This window comes from Saccopteryx leptura, chromosome 1, assembly GCF_036850995.1.
Source record: "Saccopteryx leptura isolate mSacLep1 chromosome 1, mSacLep1_pri_phased_curated, whole genome shotgun sequence".
In the NCBI taxonomy this organism is placed as follows: Eukaryota; Metazoa; Chordata; class Mammalia; order Chiroptera; family Emballonuridae; genus Saccopteryx; species Saccopteryx leptura.
This window is the reverse complement of record NC_089503.1, coordinates 56,055,068-56,069,374: the sequence shown is the minus strand read 5'-3', so window position 1 is coordinate 56,069,374 and position 14,307 is coordinate 56,055,068. Positions and strand designations below refer to the sequence as shown.

Sequence of the window (14,307 nt, the reverse complement as noted above, 5' to 3'; positions counted from 1 at the left end):
TACCACTTATCTCTTACTTTTGCACTCTACAAAGCTTTGATTTAGAGTTGTTCAAAATTCAAACTGCTCTTGAATGAGAATTGGCATTGTAGTTCATTTTTAGGACTCTCCTTTGGGGAAATAAGAGTAAAATTAGACTGAAAAGATGTTGCCTTTTGTTGTTAGGGCATAAAAGATTAACAGGACACAGCTGTATAGGGTTCTCTCCCAGGAATTTGTGCTTCCTCTGGGTAAATGTTTCTTACCAGGCAGCTTCTGGCCTCCTTATAAAGGCTTACTTTCTCAAATCTGATAGTTCTCCAGCCCTGGGAACTCCCCATGAGTTCTCCTGGCAAGAGAGAATTTCTTTGGAGATAGTTGAAGAGGGCAAGACTGTTTCTCCAACCTTTCTCTCTGTCTTTAAAGATTCTCTGCTACTAAGATGCTTCTTCAAAGAACAGGGGGCAGGATCAAATGAACTCTGTTTCCAGACCCAAGAGTTCTTCTTTACATAAGGTCAGTATGTTAGTACATTGAAGTCTTTTCTGAATACATCAGGGACTGTATAATCTTTTGACAATTGATAAAACCAACAGTTTAGAGGAAATTGGCAACCTTAGTAGTATACATTCAATACATTTACATATTATATATATTATATATAATATATCAATTTACAAACAATTTCTGTATTGTTCAAAATAGTCCTTAAAATACAGATTACAGTCATGAAGTCATGAAGATGCATTCATTCCACATTTTTAAAAAAGTTAAAGTTCTTTTTGAACAAAAAGTAACAAAGCATGTGGTTTGGAGTTAGAAAGAAGAAAGTAACATGATTGCCCTGAGCCTTGGTTTTCTAATGTTTGCCTCAATTTTCTCATCTGTTAAGAGTAGCTAATAATAGCCAGTGCATGTTGCTGTGTTAGTGATGGATATGAAGCCTTGTAGTTGGGGCAGCCTATATATTCTTGGTGGTCTGGTTACAACAATATTTAAGTCATAGACTTTGAAGAATTTTCCTTGGGAGAGCAAAAAAACACTTAAATATATCTTTCCAAGAATAGTTCTTCAATATTTGCTCATTAGTTTTACAGCAAACACACTCAAGAGTGGTTTAAGAATCATAAAAATTAAAAACAAACAAACAAAAAGCAAAAGGTGTTACTGCCTACAAGCTTCTCTAATAGTTTCCTGCATAAGAATAATCCTACTATGTTTCTTTTATTATATAAATTGAATTGGAAAAAGATTCCATGAGAATCAAGCAGAGTTGTAGAAAAAATGATTCTGAGAAAGAGATATAATAAAGAAAATTATTGGGCACATAGGAAGTATTTAATACATTATCACTATTAATATTAAAGAAAAAGCTAGCTTGGACATTTATATTGTCCCTTGGGGGTCTCTTCATTATTTGCTATAATGAAAAGAGTCTTACCTCAAGAGCCTATTTCCTTATCTTTAAAATAAAGAAAATATGCTTTAAAGATTCTTAACATTTCAGCTAGATAAAAATTATTTTTTATCACCATGTATAAATTTGAGCAAAGTCCTAACATGAAGGATAAATACCAGATTAATAAGAATACTATTAGTTTTTCATTTCCTGTTTTAACTTATGCCAACATGGTTACATGACTTTTACATTTAGTTTGCGGGAGGCCATATATAAGAAATCACAGTATGTGCTTAATATTAAGTGTCTGGGGTCTACAACTATGATTAGACACAATTAATTTATTTATTCAACAGATACTCTCACATATGATTATGCCAGGCATTTTTCTTGACATAAGTCTGGGAAAAACTGACAAGGTCCTTGCATTTTCCTGGGGGTCATTTCACTGTAGTGGCTATGCCTCTGCAGTCTTGATAGTAGATACTTTAGTCTTTTTCTTAAATACTGCTATTCCCCAGTACTGTTTCCTCAGACTTCCTTTCCCTCAGATTTTATTACTCCAAGATATTTATACTACTCCTGTTACTTCAGTCCAGATGCCAGTTTGACAATTCTCTGGACTTATTATCAGGAAGGTGTCACAGAATTTCTTGCCTGTATGTCACAGCCAAAAAAGTAAAGCTTATCTTCCAACTGATGTCCAAGTGCTCACTTTAAAATCCTGGATTATATATACTTATGTTTTGCATTGTCTCAAGTCAAGCTTTCCAGCCATTGTGTGTGTGTATTTTATGGTTTTTTTTTTTTTTTTTTTTTTTTTTTTTAGTGAGTCCTCAAGAGACTTTCTATATTGAACATTTTTTTCCTCTTCTTTCTTTAAACACATAGCGAAATACCTTCTTGGTCATATCTCATGTAACTAATCATTCTCACTCAGTTGAAGTCACTGCCTGTTCATTTCATTCAAGATTGATACGAGACTCACAACCTTAACCTACACTCAGATATTTTCTTTCCTAGAGTCATGTAGGAACCTTCATGGAGTACTAGGTCAAATTCTAATTCTGTCCACTGTACACACTGCCACTTTGTAGGTATATACATATTTGTTTAGAGAATGCATGCATCGATGATTGAACTAGGAACACAGATTTTAAAGAACAGGGTTTTTTTTTTGGTAGATAAAAACAAGATGTCAGAAAAGTTAGTACAGGAATCAATATGGAGGAACTTCTTTGATCTTATAGATTTCTTGATCTGAGTGAACGCATGCCTATATATCCCAACAAAGTCATTATCCTTCATCTAAATAGAGATGAATCCATCAATAGGATTCTTTTTTAAATTAATTCTAATGGGGTGACATTAATAAATCAGGGTACATATGTTCAGAAAAAACATCTCCAGGTTATTTTGACATTTAATTATGTTGCATACTCATCATCCAAAGTCAAATTGTCTTCTGTCACCTTCTATCTGGTTTTCTTTGTGCCCCTCCCCTCCCTCTCTCCCTTACTCTCCTCCTTCCCCTGCCCCGCCCCCGTAACCACCGCACTTTTGTCCATGTCTCTTAGTCTCATTTTTATGTCCCACCTATGTATGGAATCATGCAGTTCTTAGTTTTTTCTGATTTACTTATTTCACTCTGTATAATGTTATCAAGATCCATCTATGTTGTTGTAAATAATCCGATGTCATCATTTCTTATGACTGAGTAGTATTCCATAGTATATATGTACCATATCTTCGTTATCCAGTCATCTATTGAAGGGCTTTTTGGTTGTTTCCATGTCTTGGCCACTGTGAACAATGCTGCAATGAACATGGGGCTGCATGTGTCTTTATGTACCAATGTTTTTGAGTTTTGGAGGTATATAGACAAACAAACTATCCAATAAAAAAATGAGAAGAGGACATGAACAGACACTTCTCCCAGGAAGAAATACAAATGGCCAACAGATGTATGAAAAGATGCTCATTTTCATTAGTTATTAGAGAAATGCAAATCAAAACTACAATGAGATACCACCTCACACCTGTTAGGTTAGCTATTATCATCAAGACAGGTAATAGAAAGTGTTGGAGAGGCTATGGAGAAAAAGGAACCCTCATCCAATGTTGGTGGGAATGTAAAGTAATACAACCATTATGGAAGAAAGTATGGTGGTTCCTCAAAAAACTAAAAATAGAACTACCATATGACCTAGCAATTCCTCTACTGGGTATATACCATCAATGGGATTCTTAAGGAACTCCTTGCCCCAATATATGTTCAATGTCCTTTGACAAAAATGTAACATCAAGAAACTTTTAGATCTTCTCCAATTGATATCTGAGAACTTCCAATGATTTATTTTGTTTGTTTTTGCTAAGGTTTCCTTTAGGTTATTGTCTTCAGGGAAATTTTTCCTTAAACAATGTCAGGTTCACAGCTACTATTAAACATTTTAACATCTATCATTCACTATGGTCTATTTGTACAAATTTAATCCGTTCTTTCTTAGTATTTAATTTTTACCAATAGATGTTTTTGCTCAATCAGATGTATTTTTCTAGTTAAATTTTCTGATGAATATTTACTATTATCTTTACTATCTTCTTTTCATTGGGTACACAAGGACTTATAAATCTTGGTGTTCTCATAAGGGCTTTGCCTTGGAAACTGAGAAGTGAGAAAGCAGAATAAATTGCCTTTTGTGTTGTTCTATGGTTGCTCAGAAATATCCTATCTGCCCAGAAACATAGAATCATAAAATGATAGCGTTATCTATATAACCTCTTATTTTATACATATATAGAAATATGCTGACGCCTAGGTATAACATATAAGAGTCTTGCTAAAGCCCATGTGTATTCATACAGTTCAATGCTCTGTCTCTTTCTCCAGTTCATCCAAGGTGAATTCCAAATATAAAAAAAAGAATAACTGGGTATGCACTTTCATTGAAGAACAGGACAAGAGTTCACTAGTGATCTTAAATTATACAATATGTAGAGGAGAGAGAAAAATATTTTCTTCCTTATTTTTACAGGATATGTTTTTCTTTTCCTAGGGAAATCTCCTTCCTTCACTCATCATGCCATCCTTCAATCATAGCATCATCCATCCTGCAGTTTTCTTTCTTACCGGCATCCCTGGTTTGGAAGCTTACCATACCTGGATCTCCATCCCATTCTGTTGTCTCTATGCCATTATCATCTCTGGGAATATCATGATCTTGTTTGTCATCACCACTGAGTCAAGCCTTCATCAGCCTATGTACTATTTTCTCTCCATGCTATCATTCACGGACCTAGGGCTCTGCCTTTCCACATTGGTCACAATGCTAGGTATTTTCTGGTATAATGCCCGAGAAATCAGCTTGGATGCCTGCATTGGCCAAATGTTCTTTATCCATGGTTTCACATTCATGGAATCCTCAGTTCTCCTGGCAATGGCCTTTGACCGCTTCATTGCCATCTGTTACCCACTGAGTTATGTCACAATCTTAACCAATTCAAGGATCATCAAAGTGGGCTTTGTAATAGTTATCAGGGGAACAATACCTCTAGTGCCTTTGCTCCTGCTCCTTAAGCATCTGTCCTTCTGCCATAGTCATGTTCTGCACCATTCCTATTGTTTTCACCCAGATGTGATGAAGCTTTCATGCACAGACACCAAGATCAATAGTGCATTTGGCTTGGTCATTGTTCTCTCTACAGCTGGCCTGGATTCCATCTTGATCCTCCTTTCTTATGTTCTGATCATTCACTCTGTGCTCAGCATTGCCTCCCCAGAGGAGCGGAAAAAGGCCTTTGGAACCTGTGTCTCACACATAAGTGCTGTTGCCATTTTCTACATTCCCATGATCAGCCTGTCGCTGGTGCATAGATTTGGGAAGCATGCCTCTCCTCTTGTGCACACTCTCATTGCCAATGTTTATCTGCTTCTCCCTCCTGTAATGAATCCCATAATCTACAGTGTAAAGACCAAGCAAATTCGTAAGGCTATGCTCAAAATATTTCTTTTTAAGCTAACTTAGGACAATTTTAGCATACCATATCTTTACATAGGCTTCTTTAACTCATATTTTATCATCCATCAGTGTGAGTTACAACCGTACCTTGAAAGAATGTTTATATATGCTTTCATTTAATTCTGGTGAACTAGTAATTTACTAATTACCCAGTCAATTCTTTGAGAGCAGGGACTATGTCTTGTGTACTTTTGGTGTTTCCACAGATATTTCACTGGGCACAGAATAGGGCCATGTTTAAAATATATCTACAAGCCTGGTTGATCAAAGTCATGCTTTGGGGTCTAGATAGTCTCACCACCTCTAGAGTATGTAGCTATTAAAGGGACATCTAACATAATTTAGATCAGTAGGGAAGTCTAGGTTTCAGCAATTCTTACAGTTAATTGGTAATGATTATTATTTCTCCAAAATAGATTATTCATGACTGAGGAACATAAATAAGTACAATAAACAAGAGTAAATGTAAATAGAAAAAAATACTTTCCTAATTCAAAAAAAGTCCTTTAGGTCTCTTTAGTGGGAAAAACCTGGTCCTTTATCTAGCCTTGTGGTTAGCAACTGTGTGTGTGTATGTGTGTATGTACATTTTCCTGAGACGACCATTTTTGAAGTGGATGCCTTGACAATAAAATTTAATTCAGGCACTTGCATTACAAAAAAGAAAAATCAGTTGACAGAGGTTCATACATTTTCATAAATTTTTTTTATAAACCTTTTGAAACAATGCTTAATCAAGGCTGAGTCAATACTGATAATAAACCTGGTTAATCTGATATAGAATTTGGAAAAGTGAGTGATGGAGTGTCTGCTCTGATTTCTTTCTTTTTTGTGTGTGTGGCAGAGACAGAGAGAGTCAGAGAGAGGGACAGATAGGGACAGACAGACAGGAAGGAAGAGAGATGAGAAACATCATTTCTTTGTTGCTGCTCCTTAGTTGTTCATTGATTGATTTTTCATATGTGTCTTGACCGGGGGGCTACAGCAGACTGAGTGATCCCTTGCTCCAGCCAGCAACCTTGGGCTCAAGCTGGTGAACCTCGCTCAATCCAGATGAGGCCGCACTCAAGTTGGCTACCTTGGGGTCTCAAACCTGGGTCCTCCACATCCCAGTCTGACGCCCTATCCACTGCACTACTGCCTGGTCAGGCTCAAATTTCTTGAGAACACTAAAATTCTGTTTGATAATATGTCTTAAATCAGTAGTTCTGTGTAATAGATATATTGTACTATAAGTTAGAAGAAAAATTTGATATTATTACTATAATTCAGGTTGATACCAAGCAGGGAACTGCAACATAATTTGAAGCCTCAAAAAGGTGCACAACTTCCATAGTTAATTCAAAAGGAGACGTAGTAATTGGTTTCTCTAAGAAAGGAGAAAGATTAAATTCTTAGCTGAGCTATTTGTATTAAGCTATTTAGATTCAAATGCTTCAGAATACCAGGACTTCCATGATGTGGGTCCTGCCTCCCTGTTTAGGTTCATTACTTGCTCCCCCACTTAAACTCAGGGTTCCAGGTACACTGAATATGTTTTAGTCACCTCTGTTCTTTCTATGCTCTGTGCACCTTTGTGTTCCAACAGAGCTGGGCCTGACCTTCCTGCAGGATGCATACATGCCTCTGTGCCTTTCTCATAAACATCCCCTTTTATAATCACAGAGTTTTATGCTTGCTTCTTTACTGGGTTTTGAGCATTTAAAGGGGCCATTGCTGTATTCTATGTCCCATTGATCTGTCTGTCCTTTGTCTGCAGATTTGGAAAATGAGCTCCACCCTATGTACATACTCTGATTGCCACTCCTACCTGCTGATACCCCCAATGATGAACCCCATCACCTATAGTGTGAAGACCAAATACACAGGACTGTGCTGAAAGTTCTCCATCCCAGTGTAGCAAAAAAGTAATGAGTTCCAGTTTCAAACACTTGGAAATATTTTGAATTTTAAACGGATTAGATTTTAGACCAGAAATTGGATTTTCTAGTACTGGTCACTGTATAGATGAGTTAAATGCCATTTAGAGAGGTTAAAATGTTGAGACTCATGTTTGGGCTTGAAAGCATCCCAAAATATTAGTTCAGTTTAAAATATGAGCTAAGCCTGACCAGACAGTGGTGCAGTAGATAGAGCATTGGACTGGAATGCGGAGGACCCAGGTTTGAAGCCCTGAACGTCTCTGGCTTGAGCACAAGCTCACCAGCTTGAGTGCAGGGTCCCTGGCTTGAGCATGGGATCATAGACATGACCCCACGGTTGTTGGCTTGAGCCCAAAGGTCACTGGCTTGATGAAAGCATCACTCACTCTGCTGGAGCCCACTGGTCAAGGCATATATGTGAAAGCAATCAATGAACAACTGAGGAGAACTAAGGAGCAGCTATGAAGAATTGATGCTTCTCATTTCTCTACCTTCCTGCCTGCTTGTCCCTCTCTGTCTCTGTCACACACACACACACACACACACACACACACACACACACACACACACGCACACACACGCACACACACACAGCATGAACTGAAAATTCTCTATCACTATTTTCTTCAAATGACCACAATAATATTAACATTTCTACATTTCAGATGAAAGATTTTCAATGACCTAGACACTGATGACTCAGTTTCAATTTTAAATGTGGAATTATTTTTTAAAAATGTATTGCTTGCAAATTACCAAATTTTATCATTTGAATCTTGCATATATAACTGGCATTATTCATAGTTATAAAATTGTTCCAAGTAGTCTTACTTTTCCTCTTTGCTTATGATCTTCCTAACCTTTAATATAATAGTATCGTCATCACTACATGTTTTACTGCTGTGTCAGTAACCTAAACTTTTTGGTCAACTATTTCTAGTTTTCCCCAGCTCTGCAAGCAAAGTTTAAAGCCCAATCATTCTGTATAAAATAACTCTTCTTAATTCAACTCGTTTGTATAGTTTCTTCAGAAGTATTAACATCATGCTTAATAAATCTGTTTTTGTTTTCGACAAATACTATCTAGAAATAAAAATTTTCTCTGAAGTCCCAAGTTGATCAGGAACCAAATGCAGACATAGTTTAGTGTGGCCTGATTTGTGATGCCATATTTGGACTCTCTTTCCAAGGAAAACAGAAATCATACCTGTGCTTAGAACTGGGAGTCAAAGGAACTCAGTGAACAGGTATTAGGGGACTGAAAAGGCACACAAAAATAATGCAGAGATAACAAAAAATGTCACTTTCACCTGTATGTCTATGGAACAAAGAGAAGACTAAGAAGGCCTGGAATTTGGTGGGGGATCTCCCCAGCACTGACACTTAGACCTGTAATGAGAGGAAGCTGCCCTGCTGTTTCTAGTACGGAGTCCTCAGGTTATAACAGTCTCCACATACAATGTTTTGAGTTTATGATGCTTGCTCCCATAAAAATTAAAAAAAATTGAGACATGAATGTTTCAGCTTATGTCATTAGTGTCCTACTTATAGACTACATGGGCAAACTAGTTTGGTTGCACGATGGGAGAGTACACAGTAACGTGGGACATGAGTGAGGGAATAAACTTACCTATGCCATTTGGACTGTTAGAAGCACAAGTGTTCTATTTGTGTTACGCTAGGGTGTGTTTTAATTTACACCAAAATTCGGGTTAAGTCACTGTCATAGGAATGGAACTGTGTCATGTCATAACCCGAGGACCCCCTGTACTTCAGGAGCTCAGGGGAAGGACCCCATGGTATTAATACCCAAACCTCTGTGAAGAGGCACAAGTAGCTGGAGCTCATGGCTCAGGAGCACAGGAGAGGAATCCTCATGGATCTGGACTCAGAGACCTGGAAACGAGCCTACTGGTATCTTGTTCTGCTTTTTCCAAGGAAGAATAATGAGATTGATGCCGGGAGTGTGGGAAAATTTTAAAATAGAAACTGAATCCAATGAGACATGCAGCTGTTCAGGGTCAAATTGCTGTTAAATGAGAACTGGAATCAAAGTTCACCTCCAGGACTCTCCCTTGAGGAAGTAGAGTGAGTTTGAAAAGAAATTGGCTCTCATATTCCATAATTTGGGGCACAAAGTTTTATTTAGCAGGACACATCTGTATAGAGTTCGCTCCTAGGAATTTGTGTTTCTGCTGGGTGAATGTCTCTTATTAGGCAGCTTCTGGGCTCTTTATAAAGGCTCTTTTCCTCAAATATGAAAGCTCTGTCTTCCTGAGAACTTTCTATGATTCTCCTGGAAATGGTTTAAGAAGGCAAAATTGTTCAGGGACTGTTTCCCAAACCTTAAAACAGAGGGACCTTTTTATTTAAGGTCATGAAATGAAGATAATCTGTCTCCCTTTTTCTCACTCTCTCTTTCTGTCTCTCACTTTAAAAAACTCTCTACGCAAGAAACAACAGGTTCTTGCAAGGATGTGGTGAAAAGGTAACCCTTATATGTTTCTGGTGGGAGTGTAGTTTGGTCCAACCACTATAGAAAAACAATAAGGAGTTTCCTCAAAAAATTAAAAATAGATTATTACCATATAATCCAGCAATTCCACTTCTAGGTATATACCCAAAGGAAATGAAAACAGGGTTTATTTTGTTTTTATTTATTTTTTATTTAAAAAAATGTTTTTAGTTTCTTTACATGGTATTTTATTTATTTATTTATTTTTATATTTTTAAAAATTTAATTAATTATGTTCACATAGATTCTAGGGTCACCCCAAATGCATCCCCTTCCCTCATATTCCCCTCAACATCTCCCTTGCCCCCCTCCCTACAGTGCCCTCCCCCCTTCCCTTCAAGTTTATCCAATCCTATCATCCCCTTTCCCTCTGTCCTCTTTTCCTCTAGTCCTTTTGATCCCTCCTCTGTCTCAATTCTGTTCCTCAGTTCTCATTCCTTGGACTCCTTAAATGAGGTCATATGATATTTTTCTTTCTCTGCTTGGCTGATTTCACTCAACAGAATAGTATCCAAGTCCCTCCATATTGTTGCAAAAGGTAATATTTCCTTTTTTTCATAGCCCTTTAGTATTCCATTGTATATATGTACCAAAACTTTTTAATCCACTCATCCACTGATGGACACTTGGGCTGTTTCCAGATCTTTGCTATTGTAAACAATGCTGCCATAAACATGGGGGTGCATTTCTTTTTTCAGTTGGTGATGTGGTGTCCTTGGGATATATTTCTATAAGTGGGATGGCTGGGTCAAAGGGCAGTTCCATTTCTTATTTTTTGAGGAATCTCCATACTGTTTTCCACAATGGCTGCACCAGTCTGCATTCCCACCAGCAGTGCAGGATGGTTCCCTTTTCTTCACATCCTCGCCAGCACTTATTCTGTGTTGTTTTGTTGATGAGCACCATTCTGACTGGTGTGAGGTGGTATCTCATTGTGGTTTTAATTTGCATTTCTCTAATGATTAGCAATGTTGAACACTTTTTCATCTATCTATTGGCCATCTATATGTCCTTTTTGAAGAAGTGTCTATTCATTTCTTGTGCCATTTATTGATTGGATTGTTTGTCTTCCTGGTGTTGAGTTTTACAAGTTCTTTATAAATTTTGGTTATTAACCCCTTATCAGATGTATTGTTGAATATGTTCTCCCATTGTGTGGTTTGTCTTTTTATTCTGCTCATATTGTCTTTAGCTGTGCAAAAGATTTTTAGTTTGATATAGTCCCATTTGTTTATCCTGTCTTTTATTTCACTTGCCCGTGGATATAAATCAGCAGATATATTGCAGCGATAGATGTCGGTGAGCTTACTGCCTATGTTTTCTTCTAGGATGCTTATGGTTTCAAGATTTACATTTAAGTCCTTTACCACTTTGAGTTTATTTTTGTGAATGGTGTAAGTTGGTGGTCTAGTTTCATTTTTTTGCAGGTGGCTGTCCAGTTTTCCCAACACCATTTGTTAAAGAGACTGTCTTTACTCCACTGTATGCTCTTACTTCCTTTGTCAAATATCAATTGTTCATAAAAATGTGAGTTTATTTCTGGGTTCTCTATTCTGTTCCATTGATCTATATGCTTGTTCTTATGCCAGTACCACGCTGTTTTGAGTACAATGGCCTTGTAGTATAACTTGATATCAGGAAGTGTGATACCTCCCACTTTATTCTTCTTTTTCAAGATTGCTGAGGCTATTTGTGTTCTTTTATGGTTCCATATAAAGTTTTGGAATATGTGTTCTATATCTTTGAAGTAAGTCATTGGTATTTTAATTGGTATTGCATTGAATTTATAAATTGCTTTGGGTAATATAAACATTTTAATGATGTTTATTCTTCCTAACCATGAGCATGGTATATGCTTCCACTTGTTTGTGTCTTCCTTGATTTCTTTTATCAATGTTTTATAATTTTCTGAGTACAAGTCTTTAACCTCCTTGGTTAAATTTACTCCTAGATACTTGATTTTTTTTGTTGCAATAGTGAAGGCAATTGTTTCCTTAATTTCTCTTTCTGACAGTTTATTGTTTGTATATAAAAATGCCTCTGATTTCTGAGTATTAATTTTATATCCTGCCACCTTGCTGAATTTGTTTATCAGGTCTAGTAGTTTTTTGACTGAGACTCTAGGATTTTCTATATACAATATCATATCATCTGCAAATAATGATAACTTTACTTCTTCTTTTCCAATTTTGATGCCTTTTATTTCTTCTTCTTGTCTGATTGCTATAGCCAGGACTTCCAGGAGTATATTGAATAAGAGTGGTGAAAGGGGACACCCTTGCCTTGTTCCTGGTTTTAGGAGAATTGCTTTTAATATTTGTCCATTAATTATGATATTGGCTGTGGGTTTGTCATAGATGGCCTTTATCCTCTTGAGGTATGTTCCCTGTATTCCCACTTTGCTAAGAGTTTTGATCAAAAATGGGTGCTGGATTTTATCAAATGCTTTTTCTGCATCTATTAAAATTATCATATCGTTTTTCTTCATCCTTCTGTTTATGTGGTGAATCATGTTAATTGATTTACGAATGTTGTACCATCCTTGCCTCCCCAGAATAAATCCCACTTGATCGTGATATATGATTTTTTTTTATGTATGGCTGGATCTGGTTTGCTAATATTTTGTTGAGGATTTTAGCATCTAAATTGATCAGGGATATTGGCCTATAATTTTCTTTCTTTGTGTTATCTTTGCCTGGTTTTGGAATCAAAATTATGCTCGCCTCATAGAAGGAACTTGGGAGTGTTATTTTCTCTTGAATTTTTTGAAATAGCTTGAGAAGGATAGGAGTTAGTTCTTCTTTGAATATTTGGTAGAATTCACCAGTGAAGCCATCAGGCCCAGGGGTTTTGTTTTGGGGAGCTTTTTGATAACTGTTTCAATCTCTTTTGTTGTAATCAGTCTGTTTAGGTTTTCTGATTTTTCCAGATTGATTTTTGGAAAATTATATGTTTCAAGGAATTTGTCCATTTCACCTAGGTTGTTTAATTTTTTGGAATACAGTTCTTCATAGTATTTTCTTACAATATTTTGTATTTTTGTTGTGTCAGTTGTTATTTCTCCACTCTCACCTCTAATTTTATTTATTTGAGTCCTCTTCTTTTCTTGGTGAGTCTCATTAATGGTTCATTGATCTTGTTTACCCTTTCAAAGAACCAGCTCTTGGTTTCATTGATCCTCTGTATTGTTTACTTAGCCTCTATGTCATTTATTTCCTCTCTGATCTTTATTATTTTCTTCCTTCTTCTACCTCCGGGCCTTACTTGCTGTTTTTTTTCTAGTTATTTTAGATGAAAGGTTAGGTTGTTTATTTGAGCTTTTTCAATCTTCTTAGGGTATGCCAGTAATGCTATGAACTTCTCTTTCAGGACTGCTTTTGCTGTGTCCCATAAATTTTGAGTTGTTGTATGTTATCATTTGTTTCTAGGAATTTTTTTTATTTCTTCTTTGATTTCATTGTTAACCCATTCATTATTTAATAACATGCTATTTAGTTTCCATGTGTTTGAGTATTTTTCAGTTTTTCTGTTGTGGTTGATTTCTAGTTTCATGCCATTGTGATCAGAGAAAATGCTTGATATGATTTCAATCTTCTTAAATTTATTGAGACTGCTTTTGTGTCCTAACATGTGGTCTATCCTAGAGAATGTACCATGAGCACTTGAAAAGAATGTATATTCTGCTGCCTTAGGATGAAAGGTTCTAAAGATATCTATTAAATTGAGTTGATCTAGTGTGTCCTTTAAGTCTGCTGTTTCTTTGTTAATTTTCTTTCTTGAGGATCTATTTAGTGATGTTAGTGGGGTATTGAAATCTCCTACAATTATAGTATTGCTGTTGATTTCACCCTTTATATCCACCAAAGTCTGCTTTATATATTTAGATGCTTCTATATTAGGTGCGTAGATATTTATGATGGTTATATCTTTCTGTTGGCTTGCTCCCTTTATCATTATGTAGTGACCTTCTTTATCTCTTACTATAGCCTTTGTTTTAAAGTCCATTTTGTCTGATATAAGTATTGCTACCCCAGCTTTTTTTTCATTTCCATTTGCATGAAATATTTTTTTCCATCCTTTTACCTTCAGTCTATATGCATCTTTTGTTTTAAGGTGTGTCTCTTATAGACAGCATATATATGGGTCCTGTTTTTTATCCATGAAGCTATCCTATGTCTTTTAATTGGATCATTTAATCCATTTACATTTAAGGTTATTATTGATATGTAGTTGTTGCCATTTTATTCTTTACAGCTGTATTCCTCTTTTGCTATGTTCTTTTCCCTCTTTGACTTCTTTACAACAAGCCCCTTAACATTTCCTGCAGCATTGGTTTGGTTGTAATAAATTCCTTGAGTTTTTTTTTTTTTTTTTTTTGGTCTGGGAACCTTTTTATTTCTCCTTCAATTTTAAATGATAGCCTTGCTGGATAAAGTAGTCTTGGTTGTAGGCTCTTGTTCTGCATTACTTTGA

The 14,307-nt window shown here is 36.2% G+C and overlaps 1 protein-coding gene across 1 annotated transcript; it reads left to right on the top strand.

The window, feature by feature from the left end:
* Positions 1-453: 453 nt before the first annotated feature.
* Positions 454-5,403, top strand: LOC136388858 (olfactory receptor 51F1-like). Its single transcript, XM_066360666.1, has 2 exons — positions 454-495; positions 4,435-5,403. Exons 1-2 carry the CDS (start codon positions 454-456, stop codon positions 5,401-5,403), a joined length of 1,011 nt encoding a protein of 336 aa, XP_066216763.1.
* The last annotated feature ends 8,904 nt before the right edge of the window (positions 5,404-14,307 follow it).